General features: G+C 35.5%; 4 protein-coding genes across 8 annotated transcripts; 1 reads left to right on the top strand and 3 right to left on the bottom strand.

Annotated features, from left to right (window-relative positions):
* The first annotated feature begins 705 nt into the window (after positions 1–705).
* On the top strand, positions 706–3,612 carry LOC123923169 (NAC domain-containing protein 71-like). The gene is made up of 4 exons (XM_045975839.1): positions 706–1,612; positions 2,387–2,664; positions 2,775–2,987; positions 3,106–3,612. Exons 1-4 carry the CDS (start codon positions 1,456–1,458, stop codon positions 3,370–3,372), a joined length of 915 nt encoding a protein of 304 aa, XP_045831795.1. The 5' UTR covers positions 706–1,455; the 3' UTR covers positions 3,373–3,612.
* LOC123923170 lies at positions 3,573–5,296 on the bottom strand. Of its 3 annotated transcripts, XR_006814306.1 has the most exons (4): positions 4,979–5,221; positions 4,118–4,648; positions 3,937–3,985; positions 3,573–3,700 (listed from the first exon to the last, which is right to left on the bottom strand). XR_006814306.1 is itself a non-coding variant. In XM_045975840.1 (3 exons), exons 1-2 carry the CDS (start codon positions 5,148–5,150, stop codon positions 4,131–4,133), a joined length of 690 nt encoding a protein of 229 aa, XP_045831796.1. In that variant the 5' UTR covers positions 5,151–5,296; the 3' UTR covers positions 3,573–3,985; positions 4,118–4,130. The 3 variants fall into 3 exon arrangements, 2 of the variants coding, with proteins under 2 accessions (XP_045831796.1, XP_045831797.1); XM_045975840.1 differs by having other exon boundaries at positions 3,573–3,985; positions 4,979–5,296; XM_045975841.1 differs by lacking the exon at positions 3,937–3,985 and having other exon boundaries at positions 4,979–5,288.
* Positions 5,297–5,656: 360 nt separating this feature from the next.
* On the bottom strand, positions 5,657–8,243 carry LOC123923401 (aluminum-activated malate transporter 12-like). The gene is made up of 6 exons (XM_045976092.1): positions 7,928–8,243; positions 7,417–7,557; positions 7,044–7,316; positions 6,829–6,950; positions 6,563–6,706; positions 5,657–6,293 (listed from the first exon to the last, which is right to left on the bottom strand). The coding sequence occupies exons 1-6, from the start codon at positions 8,217–8,219 to the stop codon at positions 5,676–5,678; spliced, it is 1,590 nt and encodes a 529-aa protein (XP_045832048.1). The 5' UTR covers positions 8,220–8,243; the 3' UTR covers positions 5,657–5,675.
* A 6,206-nt stretch (positions 8,244–14,449) lies between these two features.
* LOC123920944 (aluminum-activated malate transporter 12-like) lies at positions 14,450–24,406 on the bottom strand. Of its 3 annotated transcripts, XM_045973304.1 has the most exons (7): positions 22,879–23,075; positions 17,096–17,304; positions 16,748–16,888; positions 16,345–16,617; positions 16,131–16,252; positions 15,765–15,908; positions 14,450–15,261 (listed from the first exon to the last, which is right to left on the bottom strand). In XM_045973304.1, the coding sequence occupies exons 1-7, from the start codon at positions 22,938–22,940 to the stop codon at positions 14,644–14,646; spliced, it is 1,569 nt and encodes a 522-aa protein (XP_045829260.1). In that variant the 5' UTR covers positions 22,941–23,075; the 3' UTR covers positions 14,450–14,643. The 3 variants fall into 3 exon arrangements, with proteins under 3 accessions (XP_045829260.1, XP_045829259.1, XP_045829258.1); XM_045973303.1 differs by lacking the exon at positions 22,879–23,075 and having other exon boundaries at positions 17,096–17,561; XM_045973302.1 differs by lacking the exons at positions 14,450–15,261; positions 15,765–15,908; positions 16,131–16,252; ... (1 more) ...; positions 16,748–16,888; positions 17,096–17,304 and adding an exon at positions 18,796–19,636 and having other exon boundaries at positions 22,509–24,406.
* Between the last annotated feature and the right edge of the window lie 1,523 nt (positions 24,407–25,929).

The following is a 25,929-nucleotide window of genomic DNA, read 5'->3' on the forward strand; positions in this document are numbered from 1 at the left end:
AAAGATAATGTGGTTACTTTCTCTTTATTTTATCATTTGGGGCATACCAATTATGTAAGTATTCGTATATCACCATCATCAAATTAATCATGTCTATCTAAGTTGGGTGGAGAGAGATAGAAAATATAATAAGTCCAAAAAATGAGAAAGAAACTCGACTAAATAAAGGGTTCCTTTAAGACTCTAAGGCACTAGATTTGGTCTAGTGGTGAGAGATTTGAGTAGTACGCTATAGGTCTTGGGTTCGATCCCTATAGCTCATCGTAAAAAAAAAGTTTGTTCCTTTAAGACTCTAGTTCATAATAATTTTGCACTTCCAACATGGCTTGAGCCTTGAGGACTTGAATCCTCTATAGCCACTACAATGGTGCAGCCACTCTAGCTAGAAAATTGTTTAAATAATAAATTTGTTTAAAATACATGTTTTTATTATTAAATTTTCCTTGTCTATAAATGTCTCTATATGTTAAATTTTTAATTATATTTCGAAACAAATTGATTAATTAATAAGAGACATGTTTTTAAAATGTTTTATATTTAGGGACGTTATAAAATGCACTTTTATGAAATTAGAGGCACACTCCTCTACTTTGTTTTTTTATTGGTTAATTTATATTTCGTAGGTGTGAACTTGTTGAAGTGGTGGACCATTTTTCTTTGCAAATTTGGATGCACTCAAAGACATGTAATTTTCAAACTTTCGGTGTGCTCAATTTTGGACTGTTGGTTATGTTTATACTTATGGTTCACTTCCAAGTTCCAAATGCTATAAATAGCACACTATCAATCACTTATGCTTTTACTCTATAGTCTCTCTTCTTGTCTTCATCACACTATTGTTCTAAACCTTTTTAGTGGTTTGTTTTATTCTAAATTTTACATATTTTAAAAACTGTACTAGACAGCTTAACCAATTAACCAATTAAACCCTGAACCGACATTTACTATAATTATGTTATTTTGATGGTTCGATTGTAGTTTTTATATTAGATTGAATTTGGTTTAAATCGGTTGAACCATGATCCAGTGATCTCGTCGGTTCAATGTCTGGTTTGATTTTAAAACATTGAAATTATGAACTTTGATTAGCTACCCTCTTTTTGGAATCTTGTGATCAAATTTTGAGTTGTTCTCATTTGTTCTTTTAAACAAACTTGAGTTCAAAAGTTGGTAGTTTTGGGGGGTGTAATATCTGCATAAGACACATATAATTTATTCAAGACCATGATCCTTGCATTCAATGGATGCACTTTGTGGAAGTGTCACTTAACTTTTGAACAAAAATCTATTGTAGACAAAAGCTTCTACTTTTGGATCTTCCATTTCTTTAATAGATATAGTCTTGCAACTTAGCAATAATTCTCATTTTGTTTTGTTCTCTTGCCTATAGCTTTGGTTACTTATTTCACAATTTTCAGTGAGTCTTTCTTCTAGGAAGAATCTTTGCAACATAATATGGCAGAGGCATCACTGCCACCAGGTTTTCGTTTCCGTCCAACCGACGAAGAACTGATTGGATACTATCTGAAAAGAAAAGTGGAAGGACTTGAAATTGAGCTTGATGTTATCCCAATGATTGATTTTTACAAATTTGATCCATGGGAGTTACCCGGTAATCTTCGATTTTGCATTTTGATCATTTGCATCATAACATATATAAAGATTGCAGTGCGTGTGAGTGTTATAAACTCTGATGTACCAAGTTTGATGACTAAGTATTAAAAAATTTATAACGAATACGAATTTTATAAAATCTACCGTTCAATTGAAAGTTTATATTATATAGATCATCCATAAAAAAAATTAAAAATTTAAAAATCATTTGATATGTTATTGAGACTTATAAAGATTAACATTATTTAATAAAAATTCGTATCCGTTATAATGAAATCGCTCACTTGTGCACCATCCACCATATGATGCACTTGTGCATGTTAGCCAAAGCCGTAATATAGGGGATATAAAGATGGTTCGGTCATTGGGGTCGAAAAGTTAAGGTGTAAAGTGATAAAGAGCTTGAGAGTTCGATTTTCTATCTTCACTTTTTCTTTAGCTTTTAATCATTCTGTACAGCATAGCTTTTACAATATGTTGTAAAAGCCGGTTCAATGGGGGACCCGGGTTCCATGCAGTCGTACCATTTATAGCCATCCGATCAGGATTGAACGGTCATGATTTAAAAACTATATTTGTCGGCTGCATTTGTTTAAACCATCCGATCGTGATCGAACAACTATAAAACGACTGCACAGAAAAGTCAACTGCACCTAATCCATTTCCTTCAATGGGATTCTAGTCAAGCTTTGGAAAAAGCAATGACTTTATTTTTTATTGCATTGTATCTAATAAGGAAATGTGAGAAGACTAATTCAGGTGTGAAATGCAGAGAAATCATTTCTACCAAAACGAGATTTAGAATGGTTTTTCTATTGTCCGCGAGATCGAAAGTATCCAAATGGATCAAGAACAAATAGAGCTACTAAAGCTGGGTACTGGAAAGCCACCGGAAAAGAGAGAGAGATTGTGTGCCAGGGTAGTTCACCCACCATCACAGGTTACTGCAAAACACTTGTTTTCTATCTTGGAAGGGCCCCTTTAGGGGATAGAACTAATTGGATCATGCATGAGTATCGCCTAGCCGATGACCTTAGCCAAGACTTTAAGGTACAAATAATACAATCGTTAAGTTTTATGTAATGAGGTTTCAGAGTTACATTTGTTCTGACCTTAATTTGATGTGTGTGCGCACTCGCATGTGTGTGTGGTTTCTTTAGGGTGGTTTTGCTTTGTGCCGAGTTATTAAAAAGAATGAGAAGAGCAAGAGGGCTGAAACAAGTTCCAATGATGTTACTTCTCAAGCAAGTTACCTGAATAATGACAGTGGATCACAAAATATGGCTCCAATTGCTGAGTTTAGCAATGTATCCATAGAAACCAATCCTTCAAACTTCTGGATCTCTCCTGATATGATTCTTGATTCTTCAAAGGTATTTTTTATTTATTTTATTTTGTTAATTATTATTATTGGAACCAATTATGAAAGTTGAGATTGAATAGCTATATAATTTCGAAATGTTACTAAAATTTTTGCTACATTTACTGCAGGAGTATACTCATATACATGATGCAGTGTCTGAATATTTTCCAAGGTGTGATTCACCAAGGCAATCATTGGAACAAATAACAATTTCACCTAGTTTATCCTACTCCAATTTGAATGGTGAAATTGAATTTTCTGATAATACAAGTCAAATTGGATGCATGTCATCTTACTCAAGTCAGGGAAATTTCATGGACTATTATGGAAATTGGGATGTTCCTTATGAGGTTTATGATCAGATTAATTATGTCTCATATTCAGAGCCTTTCTAAAATCTGAAAACAAAAGGAATATCATTGTAACTCTTTTTACCATTCCAAATTAGGACCAAGGCCTAATTTGAAGGCAAACAAGTTGAGAGATTTGATGAAAAATCTTTGTGGCTACTAGTTAACTGTGGAATTTTACTTGGTATGGCATTGTTACTTGTTAGAGATATCTTGGACAACACCTTTTAATGTATGTCTTAGAGTTATAAATAATGAGTAGTAGTACTACCTTTTATTGCATGATATATAATGAGTACTATATATTGCGATATATACAACAATATGGTCTTGATCCAATGAACACTGATGTCCTGACTGCGTAAATTCGTGGCTGCAACAAATCCAAATACGAAATGTTAAGGATTGTTCTCAACCATCATCGATCACACACACATGCATGCCTTACTCGAAGGATAAAACTACTTATAGTACAAATGTACACATCACATAATATTTCTTGGCCTATCTATTGAAAGACGAGTGGAAATGCCCAAGTGGTTATTGATGTAGTGGAGGAGACATAGTCTCTTTACAGACATACGTAAAACACCGCACATTTGATGCTACCTTACGATGTGGACTATCAGATTAAGATTTGATTGCTCATGTTTCAACTCTGAAAAAATACAAAATCAAAACGTGAATCATTTGATCTTAATCCAAAGGTCCAGATTGATGACTAATTTGACTACGTGATTGCGTAAAAAGAGAGATCATTCAAATTCATAAGTAGTATAGTATTCCTTACCCTCTAAGAAGTTCTAGTATAAGCTTGCAATTTTGGGGCTACAAAACACTTCAACTTCTTCAATAGTTGCCCTAGACTCATCACCAAAAATAGACTCCTTACCATCTTCCCTTTTAGCATAAGACAATCCCAATCTAGACTTAGCTTGTCTTAAATCACCAACACCAGAATTAGTATCAGGCCCAGCAAAACCACCCATAACTGGAGCTAATGGGGGCCCAATAAGAAGCCCATCAGCTCCAAATTGCGGCCCGCCGCGAGCATAATCAAACAAAGCTGCACCACTTCCACCAACCTTAGGCAAAATAATAGGATCAGTTTTATTTTCTATCCAATAAAATAGAAAAGCATCAAATGTTTCATAGTAATCATCTGTGCTTCTATATCCTTCAGGGTTAAATGCACCAAACTTGAAAGAGTTGTTTGTGTAGCCTATTATTACACATGGTCCTTTAAAGTCACAACATTGGTGAAAATTTGTTGCACTAAATCCATCAATTGTTGCTCTGTAGCAGCATTTTAGTTCCTTACCTGACCAAAATTATGTCAAAATCTTAGATGCAAGTGGCGGAGACAGAAAAATTATAGAGCCTGAGCAAAATTTCACATGTGACATAATATATAAATAGTCCAACAAAAAATCTCAGTTTTGCTTTAAACTAACCCCTAAAAATCTAAGTTTTGCCCTAAATTAACCCTAAAAATACCAAAAATTTGGCCAGAGCCCGGGCAACTGCCCAGGCTTGTTGGGCCTTGGCTCCGCCCATGGATAGACATGTTAAGTCTAAGATGATAACATGAAATAATAACAATATCATGGTATTTAATCTGAGGTTAAAAACTTGAAAAGAGAAACATTACCTTTCAAAAATGTTTTGTTAACCAAAGAAGTTGAGAAAGTGAGATCAATATCATGGTAATTAATCTGAGGTTTATCATCAACTCTCTTTCTTCCTATGTTCCAACCAAATAAGCAATATGGGCTTGTCTTCCATCTTTGGAATGATAGAGAATTTGAGATACAAGATGCCATCCCCAGCTGACCAAAACTAAACAAATACTATTATTCATCCATCTAATGCATTTCCACCACTAAAATACAATTCACCATCTTATCCAATTTCCTCATAAAATATCTTGCATATTTTCCTTTCCATAAGTAAGAGGACCCACTTTTTCATCTAATTTGGAACTTTTAAGTCACACTTATACACCAACATAATTTGACACGTACGAGTGATATAGATGCTTTAGTCTCTTAACTATATTGTCAGATGTTCGATCTCTGGTCAGTACATATGAAAAAATATTATTAAAAGATGACAAAACTTTAAATGAATCTCAGTTATCTCAAGAGGGTTATGTTTTTGCGCACGGAAATATATTGATTTAAACTACAAAGATAATGAACCTCATCTTAAAATACTATAGTACATAGTATGATGATAAACCATAATCTAACATATACATTATCCACAATCATTTACAAAATAAAAAATAATCAATATTATATATCATGAAAATAATGTATTTCCTTGCTAGTCCTACACACACAGAATCAGTCTTCTCCATGAGAAGGTAAGTGATTCTCCAACACACTAACTCTTGGTGTCTCGCAACTAACACAAAACTCGTCACCAGGTTTATACTCTTTGAAACAAGCCAACCTCCCAAGTTCTTCAACTTCATCAATTATCAAGTCCAGTTTCGCCACCGTCTCCACAAGCAAAGAAGCAAAAGCAGCAAAAGGCAATGCTTCAGAAAACTCAAGACTAGTAATCGCAATTCTACTCGTCTGGCTTTTTTTCAACACCTTACGTTCTGCTCCTTGTTCTGCTTCCTTTGTCTGTTCAGAAGATACCCTTTTGGTTTTCCAATCTAACAAAGCTGAAGAATCGATTTTAACGCTTGACAGTGAGCTTTTTCCCTGAGAGGCAGCTATGGAGGCGAGTATGTTGTTGGCTTGGATGTCATTGGAGCCTAAGAAGAGTCTTGGTTGAGATTTTATGGCAGTGTTGAGGTCTTTCAGTGCTTCATGAAGATGATCAGAGAGTATTTCTGGTGAGCAATGGCGTCGACTTCTTATGCTGTTGGCAAGTTCTATTAGTACCTTTGAAACCTCTGCTGCTAGTCTTATGCAAGGGTCCTTGAACAGAACTCGAACAGATTGCGGTGCCTGAAAATAAAAACATCAAATAAACAACTAGAAAAAGAAAAACAAACTAGAACAAGAGTTGGTCAATTAGGGAGAATGGAGATAACAACATGACGCTGACACATGTAGTTACATAATATAACCACTATTTTAACCGGTAGTTAAAGTGGTATCTCCAACAAAGAATATAAAGGTATCTTTGTCCTTTGTGAAATGAGGAGATGCTAAGTTGTGAACAAGTGTAAATTCAAAAAGATGGTCATATGTTAAGATCTCAAATGTTATGTTACCTGAATTTCTGTTCTCAAACAACCACTTAGGGCTACCATTGTATACCCGAATTGACGAAGAACAATTCCAACTTTTAAATACTGTTTCGATGGAAATTTGTGACAGTACCTAGAATGCCTTGGCTCCCAACTTCCATGTAATGCCTGCACAATTTAAAACACAATCATTTGAAGAATAAGAGATTTTTTCACACACTTGGTGTACAAAGTTAGGTGCACTATGCTAATTAGCAATTGATATATGATCAGATGGATGCATCGCTTACCAATGTTTCATCGGTAGATTTTGAATCCAAAACAGCCTTATAACCTTTGTATATTGGATCTTCAGACGACTTTATATCACGAGAGGCTTCAATTTCTCCATAAAAATATTCATTGACACAAGCTACAAGATTTCACACCATACAATAAAATGTTAAATACAAAGTAAAATCTTTGATACTATATGTATGTGACTATGTGCTGCGAATTTGCATACCTTCTATAGATTTGGCTAGGCCTTCAAGTTTGAAAGCTGTGGCATTATGGAGATCTTCCCCTGACCAATTTGGAAATACCAAATGACTCATCAAGAGACACACGGCACAGCCGATGGCTATGGTGTATATGCGGTCATGTGCCATCTTCAAGACATGATCAATGCGGTAACTCGAAAAAGTTAACAAGTTGAAGGTTACGAGAAAAATAACAACACCATAATCATAATTCTTCTTTATAGAAGGAATGAACCTCATATAAGTGGCTGCAGATCCTGCCAAACACAACAAATTCACAGGACACCACAAATATGAGATTATGTACTTCTTAAAGTACAAGAACTGATATTCAAAGAACATTACTTGTATGTATACCTATTATAAAAACTGCAACTGCAATGAAAACAGCTTGAAGGATCTGACCAGCAGCATTTGCAACATAATCAAGAAGAAATGCCAACAATCCTGCTAATAGTGTCCCCAATCCTCTATTTAGTCCTTTGCATAAAGTTGCCCCTGCCAGCAAAATAATTTACAAATTAAAGTCATCCACATCTACTGATAACTTCTATCATGATTATAAATTGCGGTCTCCATCAACTATTGCGACGGCAATGATGCCGCCAGGATTGTTATAGAGCCTGGGCAAAATTTCACATGTGACATAATATATGAATTAACCCCTAAACTAACCCCTAAAAATCTCAATTTTGCCCTGAACTAACTGCTAAAAATACCAAACATTTTGGCCAAGCCCGGGCAACTGCTCAGGCTTGCCGGGTCTTATAACCGCCCCTGTGCAACGGCAACATCAAAGATTTCAAATATTAAGGATGGCAAAGTACAAAACAATACCATTTGATTTTGGATAGGAAGTGATACATACCTGCAGTGAACTCAAAAACCACGACGACGGTCATGACAGCGCAAATAGCATTCTGGCCAATCCCTTTAAAGAGTGGCTCCAAAAGATAAAGCAATGATACAAGAGTAAGAGATAAACCTACTTTGAATGCATGGATCACTCTTCTTGGATCATCACATCCCACTTTCCATGTAGTCTTCCAAACCAAACAAGGAATCCTTTTAAGTCTCTCACTTAGAACATGCATACGTTTCTTCCAATTCTCATTCCTAGATAAAGCCATTTCAAGACCATCATGAACTTTAGGAACCATTTTTTAATAAAGGGTTAAGTCTTATTAGACTGATAATAGTGGAAACAACAAAGAAATAATAAATTATGAAGCTTCTTAAATGGTGTTTGATATTTTACTGCTAGCTGCACTTGTTGACTAAGTGCTTAGGAGTGTTTGTTTTATTTTACAGCTAGCTAATAAAAATAGTGGCTGAAGTTTAGGAGTTTTTTTTACTCAGTATTTGTTATTTATTTCAGTTACAACTTTGTATTAAAAAAGCAGATTTTCATTCAATAAAAAATAGTTTTCTCTTCCTATAATTTGTGAGTTACGGTTATTCATCAAACATTCTACAAGAGACATGAACTTTATATGGTTGTTGAATAGGGAGAAAGAAACTAGCGATATCATTTTATTTTCACATGCATTGCATTATTAAGTGTTCAACTCTTTCATTGAGATTATGACAGTATTCATCATGCTATAGTTACATTTGCATTATAAATTTATAATCCAATGGTCCTTAATATAAGATAAACTAAACTTTACTTTTTAGATTTATCGAAAATCTAATGTATCTAAGCCACCATTAGGTTTGGTCTAGTGGTGAGGGGTTTGGGATTCGATCCCAGCTCATCGTAAACCAAAAAAAAATCTAATGTATCTAGTCAATAATATGAATTAAATACGTTACATTCTAAATGAATCTAAAATATAAAATTTCTGTTATATATTAAGGACCGGAGAGAGTATTCATCAAGTCAAACCCATAGCCCTACAATATTAGCTCTCTATTGTCTTTGGCTCCTTATGAATCACTATTCACTAGCTCTAGAAAACAAACCCTCCATGTTGTGTATATCCACCACCAAATAGCAGTACTCCTTCTAGCACCATTTCGGATCGTAGAATCTGAAATTGCTGAAATTTGGATTGTAGCTTCCGAAGCCAAATGCAATTTCAGATCTTAGGATACAAACCAAATTGGGACCTAAATCAAGGGTATTTGTGGATTTTTGGGGGACTAGAAGCAATGTGGGGGGCCATAAGAACAATTTTCGAAGATGAATTATGCATTTTGATTACAACCCTGCTTCAGAAACTCGACCCTGACCATCAAATGTGCAAAAACAAACCAGAACAAAGCTGAAGCTCTTTTGGCCTGCTGTAGCTCGTAAAGTCGTATGACCCTACGCACCGGATCTCGAACCTGACTACATTGATAGAAACTATATGTAATCATCGATCTCACTATCATTTCAAACATTCACCAAGTCTTCATGCATGTTTAAAATCACACTGAGTTTATAAAAATCACGCTGGCAAATTTTGATAAAACTCTATAGTGTAATTGTTGTCGAAGTTGCAGTGACACGACATGATTGTGTTAAACTCAATTCAATCTAAATGTACACTCACTAAAAGACAACATAAAGCTATCTGTAACCGGGGTTCGAACCTGTTGGTTATTAAAAGGAATGTAGATGTATAGAACAAGAGAGAACACAGAGTTTTATTTTTGTGGGAGGTTATATTTTTTTGAATTGCTCATCATACATATTTAAAGAGCAATAAGAAGACCAAAGAACATAAAAACTGCTATTCAAAACATAACAGATGCCTATGTAGTTGAACAGCTATTTGACTCTTTATTTCCTAATAATTATGAAAATTAAAACTTGATCTGGAAGCTTCACATGTCATTACAATTAACACTCCTCCTTGACATTGAAGCTGCATATCCCAAGTCTTTTCCTCAAAAACTCAAATCTGCCTGTTGGTAGGGCCTTTGTTAGGATGTCAGCATTTTGATGTTCAGTTCTACAATAAACAAGCTGAACATCTCCATCTTTCTGAACTTCTCTTAGAAAGAAAAATTTGATCTTGAAGTGTTTTGTTCTGCCATGGAACACCGGATCATTAGCAATTGAAATTGCAGCTTGATTGTCCACAAATATCTGGGTACTTTCTATATGTTCCATGTACAAGTCTGTCATGAGTTTTCTAATCCACAATGTTTGGTTCACAGCAGCAACAGCAGCTATATACTCTGCCTCTGCTGTTGATTGAGCTATAACTTCTTGCTTTTTAGAACACCATGAAAACACACCAGAACCCAGTGTGAAGCAATAACCTGAGGTACTTCTCATATCATCAACACAACCTGCCCAATCACTATCAGAGTAACCAAGAAGCCTGAAATTTTGAACTTGATTGAATCTTATTCCATAATCAACCGTGCCTTTAACATATCTAAGAATTCTTTTGGCTGCTTGAAAATGAATTTCACTTGCACAGTGCATGTATCTTGATAGTAAGCTCACAGCATACATAATATCTGGCCTGGTTGCTGTTAAATACATCAAGCATCCTATTAAACTTCTGTACAAATTTTCGTCAACCCTTTCAGCTCCGTCTTCTTTGGAAAACTTCTCCTTTTGATTCATTGGAGTTGCAACTGGTTTGCAATCTTCCATATTGAACTTTTTGAGGACTTCTTTTGCATATTGTTGCTGACAGACAAATATTTCATTTTGCCTTTGTTGCACCTGCATACCTAGAAAGAATGACATATTTCCGAGGTCTGTCATCTCGAAAGCATCTTTCATTCTTTCTTTGAACTTGTCAATCAACTCCCTATGACTTCCTGTGACAAACAAATCATCAACATAAAGGGACACCACAAGTATTCCATTATCAACCTTTTTAACATAAAGAGTAAATTCACTTGGACTTTTTTCAAAGCCTAAGTTCACCAAGTGTGCATCAATTCTGCTATACCATGATCTTGGTGCTTGTTTTAGCCCGTACAGAGCCTTATTCAATTTATACACCTTCTCCTCTTGTCCTTGAACAATAAATCCCTCTGGTTGTTCAACAAAGATTTCTTCCTCCAAGTATCCATTCAAAAAAGCTGACTTGACGTCCATTTGATGTATAACCCAACCATTTTGTGCTGCAAGTGCGAACAATAATCTTATGGTATCTAACCTTGCCACTGGAGCGAAAGTTTCAGAAAAATCTACTCCAAAGATTTGAGCATATCCCTTAACAACAAGCCTTGCCTTATATTTGTTTACAGAACCATCAGGATTAAGTTTGGTCCTATAAACCCACTTAACTCCAATAGCTTTCTTATGATCAGGTCTGTCCACCAATTTCCAAGTCTGGTTTTTTTCAATCATCTTGAGCTCCTCCTCCATTGCATCTATCCATTTTTTATCATTTGCTGCTTCTGCATATCCAGCAGGTTCCATGATTGCAACATTACACCTTTGATAGATATCAGAAAGTGATCTTGTTCCTCTGACAGGTTCATCATCTATGGCCTCATTCTCCTCCTGAAATTCAATATTCTTGTCGTTTTTCCAATTCCAGCTATCCAACTCCAAGAATTTCACATCCCTGCTGACAATTACTTTGTCATTGTGCGGTATATAGATCCTGTAGGCCTTTGAGATTAAGCTATAGCCTACAAAGATTCCAGGTTCTGCTTTCTTGTCTAGTTTGTCTCTCTTAACCTTAGGAATGTAAGAGAAACACAAACAACCAAATATCTTCAAATTAAGCAACTCAGGTTTGTAACCATACCATGCTTCAAATGGTGTCTTTTTTTGCAAAGCTTTTGTTGGCAGCCTGTTCAGCAAAAAAACTGCAGTATTTGCAGCTTCCGCCCAGAATTTCTTTGGCAGTTCTTTTTCATGAAGCAAGCACCTAGCCATCTCCATAATTGTCCTATTCTTCCTTTCTGCAGTGCCATTTTGTTGAGGTGAATACGGTGCTGTCAACTGGTGTTCTATGCCTGCATCTTCACAAAACTTGTTAAATTGTTCACAGGTATATTCAGTTCCATTGTCAGATCTGATAACCTGCAGTTTGCACTTGCTTTGGGTTTCTATCCAAGCTTTGAACTTCCAAAAGATGTGAGCAACTTCAGATTTAAACTTCATAAAATAAATCCAACACATTCTTGTGTTATCATCAATGAATACAATATAATACTTACTCCCATTCAGTGATGGTGTTCTCATGGGTCCTCCGACATCTGTGTGTATTAATTGCAGCCTTTCTGTAGCCCTCCAAGCCAATTCTTTTGGAAAAGGGAGTCTTGTTTGCTTTCCATATTGGCAGACATCACATGCTGAAAGTTCTTCTTCTAATTCAATGGAATTCTTTGCAAGGTTGTTCTTTTTCAAATACATTAGAGCATTGTGATGGAAATGCCCCAACCTCTTGTGCCAAAGTGTTGTACTGTTGACCTCTTTGTGCACTGCAGCTTGCTGCTTGTTCATAAAATCTAAGGCAAAGCTTTTGCCTTTCATTTGAACATTGAACACCTCTCTACCTTCTGAATCTTTAATCATGCAATTTTTGTCTTCAAACAACACCTTATAACCTTTTTCTAGTAACTGAGGAACACTCAAAAGGTTCTGATTGATTTCAGGGACATACAAAACATCAGAAATTAGTTTCAAACCTGTGTGACCTTCAATTGCCACTGTTCCTCTGCCTTTTACTTCAATATATGCTCCATTTCCAATCTTGACTTTAGAGAAAACAGCTTCATCAAGCTCTCTAAAAAGTTCACGATCATAGGTCATGTGGTTTGTACAACCACTATCAATAAGCCAACTTTCTGTAGAACTATGTGTAGCATAACATGATACTGCAAACAATTGCTCCTCCTGTGATAGATCCTCAGCAACCTTGACTTCTTCTTGCTGTTGTTGCGATTTGCATATCCTTTCCATGTGCCCTAACTGACCGCACCTGTGACACCTTGCATCTGGCCTCCACCAACATTTTTTTGGTAGATGATTAGTTTTTTTGCAGTGAGGACATGGTGGATATATGTTGCTATTTTGATTGTTGTTTTTATTGTGAGTAAGAACTTCAGGTTTGTTGCTGAAACTTTTCCCATTATTGTTGATCTGCAACTTGGCTTGAAATGCATTCTCCATAGATCCCTCTTGCCTCATAAGCCTTCTCTGCTCTTGTGCCTTCAAAGCATGCAAAACTTCTGCCAAAGTTATGTTGGATAGATCCTTTGTGTTCTCCAAAGTTGTTATTGTGGATTCATATTTTTCCGGCACTGTCACAAGAATTTTTTGTACAATTCTTGAGTCTGCAAATTCAGTGCCTAATAATCTCACCTTGTTAGCAATGGCAAGTAGTTTGTCTGAGTACTCTTTGATTGTCTCAGATTCCTTCATCCTTTGCAATTCGAATTCTCGAATCAAATTCAGAACCTGCATGTTCCGTATCCGATCATCTCCTGCATACTCCTCCTTCAGATAGTTCCAGATTTCTCTTGCAGTTTTAAGACTCATGATTCTTGTGAAAATTGTTTTTGAAACTCCAGCAAATAAACAAGATTTTGCCTTTGCCTTTCTGATTTTTTTCTGTCTGTGATTTTTCAACTGGGCCATTGTAGGATTGTCTGGTAGTGGAAGAATTTCAAAATCCTCCTCTACAACTTCCCAGAGATCTAAAGCTTCTAAATAGGTCTCCATTCTTACCGCCCAAAACTCATAGTTTTCTCCATCAAATATAGGAAGCGCAGCCTGTGAAAAACTTGCTTCAGCATCCATGACAAACAGGTCCCGTAAGAAATCTGCTCTGATTGCCAATTTGTTGGTTATTAAAAGGAATGTAGATGTATAGAACAAGAGAGAACACAGAGTTTTATTTTTGTGGAAGGTTATATTTTTTTGAATTGCTCATCATACATATTTAAAGAGCAATAAGAAGACCAAAGAACATAAAAACTGCTATTCAAAACATAACAGATGCCTATGTAGTTGAACAGCTATTAGACTCTTTATTTCCTAATAATTATGAAAATTAAAACTTGATCTGGAAGCTTCACATGTCATTACAATTAACAGAACCCCACCCCTTGCATATATATATAAAATGTAATGTCTCTGCCAACAGAGTTAAGCTCACGAAATATATTTTATTAAGTGTTAAATGAATTTATATTATTGCCAAAAGAAAAAAAGAGTTTGACATTGAGATGATCTGATATGTTATCACAGAATGACATTCTGAGAGGGCAGTGGACAGTGGACAGTGTAGCAAGCAATACCCTCAAAAGTTTGATTATCGCATTAAGGTGTCCTTTGGTTCACGAGAAACCGGCCTCTATGCCCTATATTCTGTTAGATAATTGGCAGGACTTTCTTTTCCGCTTGAAAAAAAGGGGTAGCCATCATAGTGTGTTTAGTTTTGCAGCGAAAACAAATGATTAGAATTGAGTTAAACATAAAGTGATTCACTTACCAGAACGTGCAAGCAAAGAAACTGCAAGCAACCAAGTTTTCATACATTCCACGCGACAAGCTAATGTATTTCATCATAATCTAACATACATCATCGCAATCATTTACAAAATAGAAAATAATCCATATTATATATCATGAAAATAATGTATTTCCTTGCTAGTCCTACACATACAGAATCATTCTCCTCCATGAGAAGGTAAGTGATTCTCCAACACATCAACTCTTGGTGTCTCAGAACTAACACAAAACTCATCACCAGGTTTATACTCTTTGAAACAAGCCAACCTCCCAAGTTCTTCAACTTCATCAATTATTAAGTCCAGTTTCGCCACCGTCTCCACAAGCAAAGAAGCAAAAGCAGCAAAAGGCAATGCTTCGGAAAACTCAAGACTAGTAATCGCAATTCTACTCGTCTGGCTTCTCAATACCTTACGTACTTCTGGTCCTTGTTCTGCTTCTTTTGTCTGTTCAGAAGATAGCCTTTTGGTTTTCCAATCTAACAAAGCCGAAGAATCGGTTTTAACGCTTGACAGTGAGCTTTTTCCATGAGGTGCGACTATGGTAGCGAGCATGTTGTTAGCTTGGATGTCATTGGAGCCTAAGAAGAGTCGTGGCTGCGATTTTATGGCAGTGTTGAGGTCTTGTAATGCTTCATGAAGATGATCGGAGAGTATTTCTGGTGAGCAATGGCGTCGACTTCTTATGCTGTTGGCAAGTTCTATTAGTACTTTTGATACCTCTGCTGCTAGTCTTATGCAAGGGTCCTTGAACAGGACTCGGACAGATTGCGGTGTCTGAAAATAAAAATATCAAATAAAAAACTAGAAAAAGAAACTAGAACAAAATTTGATCAATTAGGGAGAACGGAGATACCAACATGACATGACACTGGCACATGTAGTTACATTCAATCGTTCCATTTTTTCAAATTACTATCAGTGCCAATGTGTCAGTATCGTGTGTGGCGTCCTTGTTTGCTTTGGTGTTTCCTAAGTGAAGGTTGCTCCCATTTTATGCGATGAGATATTTAGAGAGTGAAGTTTAAACTCATCTCAGAGTCGCTTGATGATAGATATCCTAATAACATATATTTTTTTTTTTTATAACATTTTAAAATTTGGATTTTGGACTTGTTGAAAGAAAAAAAAATTGGATTTTGGTATCAATGAATTTCAAAAACTAATGAATATAAAGATATCACTGTCCTTTGTCAAATGAAGGAGATGCTAAGTTGCGAACAAGTGTAGATTCAAAAATATGGTCAAATTTTATGTTAAGAACTCAAATGTTATGTTACCTGAATTTCTGTTCTCAAACAACCATGTAGGGCTACCACTGTATACCCGAATTGACGAAGAACAATTCCAACTTTTACATACTGTTGCGATGGAAATTTGTGACAGTACCGAGAATGCCTTGGCTCCCAACTTGCATGTAATGCCTGCACAATTCGAAACAAAAAAGATATATGAATCATTTAGTATTATTATTAATTAGTGTGAGACTAGTGACTACATTACGATTGTCCCTGAGGGAATTTGTACTATGAATCATATAGTATTGTTTAGCTTAGTATACAAGAGTTTCTCATGAAAATCAGATTTTTAATCTTAGCTTCACTATGTTTTATAATGAACCAAAATCAGATGGATGCATAGCTTACCAATGTTTCATCTGTGGATTTTGAATCCAAAACTGCCTTATAACCTTTATATATTGGATCTTCAGACGACTTTATATCATCAGAGACTTCAATTTCTCCATAAAAATATTCATTGACACAAGCTACAAGATTTCACATCATACAATAAAATGTTAATATACCGAGTAAAATCTTCGGTACTATGTATATGACTATGCGTTGTGAATCTGCATACCTTCTATAGATTTAGCTAGGCCTTCGAGTTTGAAAGCTGTGGAATGATGGAGATCTTCCCCTGACCAATTTGGAAATACCAAAAGACTCATCAAGAGACAAACGGCGCAGCCGATAGCTATGGTGTAGAAGCGGTCATGTGCCATCTTCAAGACATGATCAACCCGGTAACTCGAAACAGTTAACAAGTTGAAGGTTAAGAGAAAAATAACCACACCATAATCATAATTCTTCTTTATATATGGAATGAATCTCATATAAGTAGCTGCAGATCCTGCCAGACACATCAAATTCACACGACACCACAAACATGAGATTAAGTACTTTTTAAAATATACGAGAAATGATATTTTGACAATATGTTGTCTGACACCGTATAAACATATGATTATGTGTTTTTTAACCTATTATAAAAACCGCAGCTGCGATGAAAACAGCCTGCAGGATCTGACCAGATGCATTCGCAACATAATCAAGAAGAAATGCCAACAATCCTGCTAATAGTGTCCCCAAGCCTCTATTTAGTCCTTTGCATAAAGTTGCCCCTGCCATCAAAATAATTTACAAATTTAAGGCATCCATATCTACTGATAATTTCTATCATGATTATAAATTGCGGTCTCCATCAACTATTGCAGCCCCAACATCTACTGCGGCTGCACCAAATATATTTATTTGTATATTTTTGCAATATCAAGGATGACAAAGTACAAAACAAAGACCATTTGATTTTGTATTGGAACGATATATACCTGCGGTGAACTCGAAAACCACAACGACGGTCATGACAGCCCAAATAGCATTCTGGCCAATCCCTTTAAAGAGTGGCTCCAAAAGATAAAGCAATGATACAAGAGTAAGAGATAAACCTACTTTGAATGCATGGATCACCCTTCTTGGATCATCACATCCCACTTTCCAAGTAGTCTTCCAAACCAAACAAGGAATCCTTTTAAGTCTCTCACCTAGAACATGCATACGTTTCTTCCAACTCTCACTCCTAGACAAAGCCATTTCAAGGCCATCATGAACTTTAGGAACCATTTCTTAATTAAGGGCTACTTCTTATTAGACTGACTGATAATAGTGGAAGCAGCAAAGAAAGTTAAGAAGCTTCTCAAATGGTGTTTGCTATTTTACATAGGAAATATTTTTAATAAAAAAATTGGAGATATTTTTGTGAGACAATGAGGATTCTAGATTATGATGCTAAGAACTTTTTAACCTTCTACAAGAGACATGAACTTTATATGGTTGTTGATTAGGGAGAAAGAAACTAGAGATGTCATTTTATGTTCACATGCATTGCATTATAAAGTTTTCAATTCTTTAATGAGTCTATGAGAGTAGCTTTCTCAAGTATTAATAAGATTTCACCTACTTGTTATTTTCATTTTTCTGGTTTTGGCTACTGCTTTTTCATCATTTTAAGCTACTGCTTTTTCATCATTTTATATTTGTATCAGATTCATTATTCTTTATTAGGCTTCACTACAACTTGTACTCTTGAGTTTTATTTTTTTCCTTATCTTAGGAACAATTATTTCTGAGTTATCTTCTTCTTCAAAAAAAAAAAATAATTCTAAGTTGTGTTCATAGTTCTTCTATCACAATTCAACGCATATAGAGACTATGTAATCATCAATCTCACTATCAATTCAAGCATAGACCAAACATAGACCAAGTCTTCGTGCATGTTTAAAATCACATTGAGTTTGACAAAATCACAAAGACAGATTTTAATAAAACTATAGTGTAGCTGTTGCTTAAGTCACGGTGACACGCGTAATTATGTTAAAATAAGTTAAATCGAAATACACACTCACTAAAAAGAAAACATAAAGCTGGCTGTATAATATGTGTATTCATTTTGAAAATTTATATAAATATTAATGCCAGAAGAAAAAAGTTTTACATTATGATGATCTGATATGTTATTACTGAACAGAGTGACATTCTGAAAGGCAGTGGACAGTGTGCAAGCAAACAAACAATACCCTCAAAAGTTTGATTATCGCATTACAGTGCCCTTTGTTCACGGGAAACCAGCCTCTATGCCCTATATTCTCTTACATAATTGGCAGGAATCCCTTTTTCACTTGGGAAAAAGGGGTAGCCATCACTTTTTCGCAAAGCAATTTAAGTGTACGAGTTTTGCAGCGAGAAAAATTGATTCTAACTAAATCGAGTTAAAGATAAAGTGATCTATGTTTAAATAGATTCATATAAAAGTAATTTGAACAATAGATTTAAAGTAAAAATCACTTACCAGAACTTGCTGCATTTTCCTTATCAGATATGTTGAGAAAAGAAAAAAAGTTTTCACCTGCTTTTTATTTTATTTTATCCCTAGGTTAATTTTCATCAATCAGAACCTAATATAAATCCACAAAATCTTCCCGCAAACAAGATATTCACAAACTTATAAAAGGCCATATACTTTGATTAAAAGTAAAATGGATCAAAATTGCCATGGAAACGGCACAGGTCACCTTTCAAAATAAAATGACACTGTTGCCCATTTCCTATTTTCAAATAAAGCAACTGCAAGCAACCAAGTTGTCATACATTCCACGAGACAAGCTAATGCAAGGTCCTGGTTTTTATTTTTGATGTAAGTATTAATAGTAACAATTCTTGCCTATGAACAAGAACTCCAATAAGATGTGGAGAACAGAGAGACAAATTGTCCCAATCCTTAAGTGCAAATTTATGCAAAACTCGTAGGGTATATCTACCCTACTCAAGTCATATTGAAATATCTTTAAAATAAGCTAAGAACAAGCCCCAAATACACGGATTCTCTGTTGTATTTGAACTCGGCAGCGAGGACAAGCAACCTTGCCCTTTTTCCCATACTCATCACTGCATTTAGCACACATGACTTGGTGAGCACATGGCAAGAAAACAATGGAGACTTCATCTTTCATGCATATAATGCATTCTCTGTTGTTACTAACTTCATTTTCTGATAAATCCTCCAGGTTATCCAATTCCAGAAGCAGCTTAGCGATTGTCTCTCTTTGGGGCTTTGTACCCTCAAAGTCACTTATAGGTGTAGTATTTGATTGATGGTGCAGCACAGCAGATTGAACAGACGCTTTAAGGCGCGAAAGATCATGCTCAAGTCTACTTAGGTCATCCTTGTGGCGCTGGAAATCTATGTCTATCTTCAGACGCAAAGCCTCAAACCCCCTCTTATTGTTTGATTCAGCTGCTTCCTTGGCACGGCGCTCCTCCTCAACTAGTGCCAAGGCATCTTCTTGAGCCTTCAACTCCTCCTTCCATTTAACCTGTAATTAGTTATTGTGTGAAATAAATGGTTTAGAAATAACACATGATTGAAGGGTTTTTTTTCACAGAAACTGCAGTTTTCAGCAAGGACTCATATTGGTTGAACTGACAAATCATTGCTAACAAAATCAAAGGAATTATATACACTGTACAGAAAGTAACTTCAGGTGTAGTAATATAAATAGTCTTGCTAACCAGTTCTCAGGGGCATTGGTTTTGTTATTCTATGAAAAACTTCTTTATTTTGATTTCTTAATCAGTGCCATTAGGGCATTGATTAGCATTTGTCTAATGTCAGTACACCTTTATTGATAAGAAAACACCTCTAGAATATAAGTCAGGATCATCAAGAATTTAAGCAAGCAAACGCTTTTTTTCACATGGCTACTAAAATAAATACCCATATGAATAGACAGCGTGACATACCTGATAATTGGGACCACATAATCTAAAAATTGATTTAGTACGGAAATATTACAAGTTTAGAATAAAGGGAGGCAGAGTACAGCTTAAGTATAGAAAGGTTTAAGTATTACAGTGAAGATAGTAGCATTGTAGCACTACTGAATAACTCGAGTTTTTCTTTTTTTAAAATAGGTCATGTGTAGCACACATGCAGACTATTCAGTTTTATTATCCATAAAGTCCCTAAATTCTCTTTTTTCAGCTATTGCTACATTGATGGCCGAAGCTGGAATAGCGGCCTCTATTTCCCTAATAGAGAAAATAGGATAGCATCACAGTTTTCATAGCAGATTTAACGCTAGATTGCCTCTATTTAAATAAATTATTATAACATAAAATAAGAGAAGAATTATAACCTCTACCAGTTAGACACGGAAAAGAATAGGCCATAAGATTTTAATTGCATGGAAGAGGTCCTCATTTTGAGTATTAATTGATGTTCTAAAACCTGGACCGGACCGATCAGATCGGGAACCGGTACTGTGTCCGGCTCAGGCAAGCAAGCAGACTGTATATGCAAGCAAACTGTTGAAACACGTTGTGACCGGCTGGTTCATCGGTCTGACCAGTGAACCTGTGTAACCCGTATGAACTGGACCGGTCTAGAGCTTGAATGGAAATTTTTTAAAAATACCAAATTTATGCTCAAAGAAAATCGAACATATGACCTAAAATATAATGTTCCCCGGTTTAACCACTCAGCTAGACCAACTTATATCGCGTCTAAATAATATGCATTTAATACCTTCATTATGAAACTTTATTAAGAAACATCAAGCATTTAATACCTAGAATTTTAAATGTTCCATAGAATTTGATGTATTGTGCCATGTACCCATGTCTTGACACAAACTTCAATTATGTGCTGGATGAAATAATGGCTCATTTTTTGTCACCAAGCTGATAGTACATTTTTTTTTTTAGAAACAGAAAAATATATATATTGAAAGCTCCAAAGAGTATATGAGGTACTCAAAAGGAGATTGGAAAAATACAACATGCAATATATAGCAGGAAAACAAAAACTAAAGACAACCAATTGAAAAACTAACAAATCTTTATGACAAAGGAATGCTAAATAAAACCGCTCTGACACTATTTATGACACTTGCTCAACCATTGGTCCATGTCTCTATTACTAACAAAATGTGTGATGGGCAACCTGCAGTGTTGGTTTAATATTTATAAAATAAAAACAATATTGGTCTTCAAATTGCTGTCAACAGGCTTGAAGCAAGGATGCATTTGTCATCAACCATGGCAAACTCGTGGGAAACAAAGAAGTGGTGACATCATTTGCACTGCAGATAAGGCAATGAGAGAATATGAATAGTTGAAAAGTCGTTACAGTGTTGAGGTTGGAGAACACTCAGACAAAGAAGTCATATTCCTAAACATTTCTTCTGGTTGGAGTGTGGGGTTGTTTTATAGCAGATCAGACAATGATGGACAGAGAGAGATGGGAGGAGGGAGGAATAGAGGAAAGCAAAGAACCAATTTTTTTTTCAGAAAACAAAGAACCCATTTTTCTTTTAAAAAAAAAACAGAAATCGTTTTTTTAAGATACAAAGAACCAATTTTTAATGTAGTAGTATCCTCTCCAAATAGGTAAAGAAGCCATCATTGAGATCAGGTAGTTATGCTTGAGTAAAACTAGTTTTTTCTAATTCTCAGAAGTGGAATCACAAGAGACAAGAGTTATTGCGAATGACATGTATGCCTTTTTTTCTTTTTAAAGTTCAAATAAAATAAAACAAACAAATGGTCAATCTACTTGCTTAGCTAGTTAGCCTGTAAAGCTATTTAAAAAAATAATGACATGGACCAATGATTGAGAGAGTGTGTGAGAGAGAGGTTGTCCATAGCATTCCTCATGCAGGAAAAAGAAGAAAAATAATACATAAGCATAATCTTTTTCAACCAATAATCATAAACTACTACACTGAACTATATAAGATATTAAAAGATGTGCATTAAATTACTCATAATCCTTTATGAGGAAACAATCAATTTCAATGCAACATTAGTAAACTGTGTCACGCTAGTCTAGGACATGTTGATGTCTGATTTTGAAACATGTAATGTAACTTCCTTTGGGTAAGACTGTGGGGAACTAATCTGTGTTTAGGCATTGGCTTGGTCCAGGACACAAGCATCCAACTTGTTCCAAGCCCTAAACTACAGGTAAAGTTCAACCACATGGAGTTCAATGTGCAAGATAAATGACACGCATTATGATTGAAACATGTTACTTTTATTCTGACATGAAAAATTGCAATTCCAGTCAATAAACTCACCCTATGCAAACAGAGGCAAAACCATATTTTCTTTTCGACTTTGGTGGTTTGTGTGTGACATTGTCGATTTATAATGTATAAATAAAATAACAAGGGATGAAGAGAGAACCTCAGCTTCTTTTTGACGTTGTGTATTCTGAGCCAACACTTCTTGTGCCTCCAATATCTTCTCTTTCTCATTGGAAATCTCTTTTTGCAGCTTAGCTTTCTGTTTTTCCCAAGCTAGAAGTTTCTTTAACCATTTTTTCTCCCTTTTCGCAACTTCTAAGCAAGCTGTCACTGACTCTGATGCACTTAATTTGGAAGCCTCCATCTCTGCTCTGATTTCCGCATTCTCAGTCTCTAATCTTCTCACAGCTCCATTTGCACGGTCCACTTGACCGCTAGCCTTTCTCAAAGCATTCTCCATTTCTGAGAGTCTCTTCATGGTTGTGTCCTCAAGTGCTTGTTTCCCTTTCTTTAATTTCTGAGTTTCCTCTCTATCCATCCGCAACGTTTTCAGCTCAGTCAAATCACTGCTTAGCTTCTTTGCCGCTTGCATTGCTTTCTGATGAGCCCATTCTTTTCGCTCCTTGGCCTGTTTCTCCAAATCCTTTATCTGATGAAATATACTTACTATCACCTCATCTTTCTGATCCTCAGCCACAAACTCCAAATTCTCATCAAGATTCAAGTCACGAAATTTACTCAGCACCGAGTTCACAGCATCTTGGTTATCAGGAAACCGAGAATGTCCACACTGATCAACCGTGGCTTCAGCCCCTGAAGAAACAACCGGGGAATCCAAACCAGACACAGGACTGCGGCCACCAGGAAGGTTAGCCTTCACCTTCCCTTGTGTCTGCAGCTGTTTGGTGTTTGCCCTAAAACCAGCAGCAAACATTGTAACATTTCTCTTCAACAAGACCTTCATTGTAGGCGAAAGATCAAACCTTTTCGGGAATTCAATCTCTCTTTGCAAATCCGGACCACACGAAAATATCCCATTCACAGGATAATCCCCATTTCCAAATCCCCACCCTCCATGAAACCTACACAAGGGAGGAGCCCTAACACCAACGGAACTGCGACCTGACTGACCAGACTCAACCATAGCAGGCGTACGAGTAGCACCCCCACTCCCGGGCACAGGAATCTCCATAGTACTAGCTTTCCCCACATGAAGATCACTCATAAGCAAACACCACATTGCATCACCTTTACTCAAATTAGGTCTAACCTGTTGCAACAAACAAACCATACCAGCCAAAGAGTATTCCTCTAACTGCCTCAAATCAGAGAAAACAAGCTCAGCCTCATCAGAATTCCCATTATTACCATCACCACCACCACCACCACCAAAACCAGCACCAATAGAAACAACACTACCATTACTATTCAAATACGCTAAAGAGTTATGCAAAATATTCGTCAAAACATCCATTCCACCATAACAATGACCATTCCTCAAAATAGCTTTCAAAGCAGCATCTTCCTCATAACCTAAAGCAACAATCTTTGAAACAGCTTCATTATAAACAAATTCCAAATTTTTCAAAAGAATCTCTTCCAATTGTTCCTCAGTACAATAACCCCAACCAGATTCGTCCGAATTAGGGTTTGGATTAGGAAGAGGAATAAGACCGTTAGAAGAAGAAATATCGTATTTGAAGGGTTTGAGACCAGACTCAGCAATGGATTTGGAAATTGCATCTTTGTTATCGGAAGAATCGGAATCAGGTTTCGCCGCCGTCGATCGTGGTCGGCGATTAGCTCTGATGTGTTTTTCTCTCACCGTACAACCCATTGAATTTCGATGATGATGATTTTGAAGAAGATATTCGAAAATCGAAAAAAATGATCGAAATCGAAAGTTGAGAGAATAAAGCTTAATCAACGCAAAGCGATGAAAATTTTGAGTACTGAGAATGAGAAGAAGAAGAAGAACAAGCTCATTCGGTGAGTCTAGGCGTCTCTAACATTTTTCCTATAATTTCGAAGGATTTTTTTTTCTTTTTCTTTTTATTTATTTTTTTAATATTTTGATATAGTTCTTTCTTTTTAAAAAAAAAAATATCTTTAGGCATAAAAGGGAATTTTATTAATTTTCTAAAAAAAAACAATTAATTTTAGTCATAACTTTATATTTTTTATTTTGACCAAAATTCATAACTTTATATTAAAAATGATTTTAAAAAAATAACATTACATTAAAAATATTTTCAACTTTGGTGGAGTCTTTATCGCCAAGAGAAAAAAAATTGATAGTATTTTTTTTTTTTACAAACAGAAATTTAATTCATTTGATTTAACAAGAAAGTTTTTTTTACAAACAAAGAAAAATATTCATTTGATTTTATTTACCTTGCAGTCGAACTTTGGATTACTATGGACCTGTTTGAATTCTTATTTTTTAGCTTATACAAACAACTTATGCAATATAAATTAGATTTTATGTTATTTTATAAGTTCACACTAGTGAGAATTATATTTTTATAAGCTATTTTATCATAAATTACCTTGACAAACTTATAATAATACATAAAAAATGTATAAGTTGTTTGCATAAGCTTAAAAATAAGCTAATTCAAACGGACATGTGACTTCTCTAAGAATCGAAGGTTTAATATAAAAAGATGTTAATTTATTTTTAAAAAATAAATATTATTAATTGTCAGCTTTTTTTCTTACTAATTTCTTGAAATTCTTTTTCATTTAAATATCATGGTATAGATACAAAGTTTAAATCTCGACCACCTGTTTAAGGAACCAAAACTTTTATCACTTAAACTAAATTATCATTTTTTATGTGGTCTGGCAGTCGAAACTTCGCCTCATTTGTTTCTTCATTGTTCTTTTGCTGCTAGACTTTGGTCTTGGTTGTCCTCTAAGCTTCATAGACATATCAATCTGACCACTTTTATTTGTCTGCTTCAAACTGTTTATGCTTCTTCCAGTACTCAAATTAGAGACATTGCTTTAGCCTCCATTTTTTTTCCTCTCTAAATGCTATATGGTTTGCTCGTAATCAGGTCCGTTTTCATAACGTCCTTGTTCCTTTCCATCAATCTTGCTCTTCTATTTCTGTTTCAGTTCAAATGGCTGGAAACATGTTTAAGGGTATTATTTCCAACTGTATTATTGAATTTCAAGCTTTAAAAGAGTTTAATATTGTGAGTCATGCCAGTCCTGCTCCAAAGACACAAGAGGTTATTTGGTCTTTTCCTTCGATTGGTTGGATGAAAGCAAACATTGATGGTGCAGCGAGAGGTTCTCCGGGGCATGCCTCAGCTGGTGGTATTTTTCGTGACTCAAGTGGAGGAATCAAAGGTTGCTTTAGCTTGTATCTGGGTATTCAATCTTCTCTCTTTGCTGAAGTAATTGCAGTTATGCATGCTATTGAAATTGCTCATCAAAATCATTGGCATAATTTTTGGCTAGAATGCGACTCTAAACTAGTGGTGGATGCCTTCAATAATCACCATATAATTCCTTGGAAGCTTAGAAATCATTGGTATAATTGTATCTATTTCTGCTCCCTTATGAACTTT

This window comes from Trifolium pratense, linkage group LG4 (genome assembly GCF_020283565.1).
Source record: "Trifolium pratense cultivar HEN17-A07 linkage group LG4, ARS_RC_1.1, whole genome shotgun sequence".
In the NCBI taxonomy this organism is placed as follows: Eukaryota; Viridiplantae; Streptophyta; class Magnoliopsida; order Fabales; family Fabaceae; genus Trifolium; species Trifolium pratense.

Coding starts and splice junctions, on each gene's coding strand:
- LOC123923170 (XM_045975840.1), bottom strand. CDS start 5,150: ATGGCATCTTGTATCTCAAATTCTCTATCATTCCAAAGATGGAAGACA. Junction 4,649..4,978: donor TAACAAAACATTTTTGAAAG/GTAATGTTTCTC, acceptor AATTTTGGTCAG/GTAAGGAACTAAAATGCTGC.
- LOC123920944 (XM_045973302.1), bottom strand. CDS start 24,185: ATGGGTTGTACGGTGAGAGAAAAACACATCAGAGCTAATCGCCGACCA. Junction 19,637..22,508: donor AACGTCAAAAAGAAGCTGAG/GTTCTCTCTTCA, acceptor AACTAATTACAG/GTTAAATGGAAGGAGGAGTT.
- LOC123923401 (XM_045976092.1), bottom strand. CDS start 8,219: ATGGTTCCTAAAGTTCATGATGGTCTTGAAATGGCTTTATCTAGGAAT. Junction 6,951..7,043: donor CCTAGCCAAATCTATAGAAG/GTATGCAAATTC, acceptor GAAATCTTGTAG/CTTGTGTCAATGAATATTTT. Junction 6,294..6,562: donor GTTTGAGAACAGAAATTCAG/GTAACATAACAT, acceptor TTTTATTTTCAG/GCACCGCAATCTGTTCGAGT.
- LOC123923169 (XM_045975839.1), top strand. CDS start 1,456: ATGGCAGAGGCATCACTGCCACCAGGTTTTCGTTTCCGTCCAACCGAC. Junction 1,613..2,386: donor TGATCCATGGGAGTTACCCG/GTAATCTTCGAT, acceptor TGTGAAATGCAG/AGAAATCATTTCTACCAAAA. Junction 2,988..3,105: donor TGATTCTTGATTCTTCAAAG/GTATTTTTTATT, acceptor CATTTACTGCAG/GAGTATACTCATATACATGA.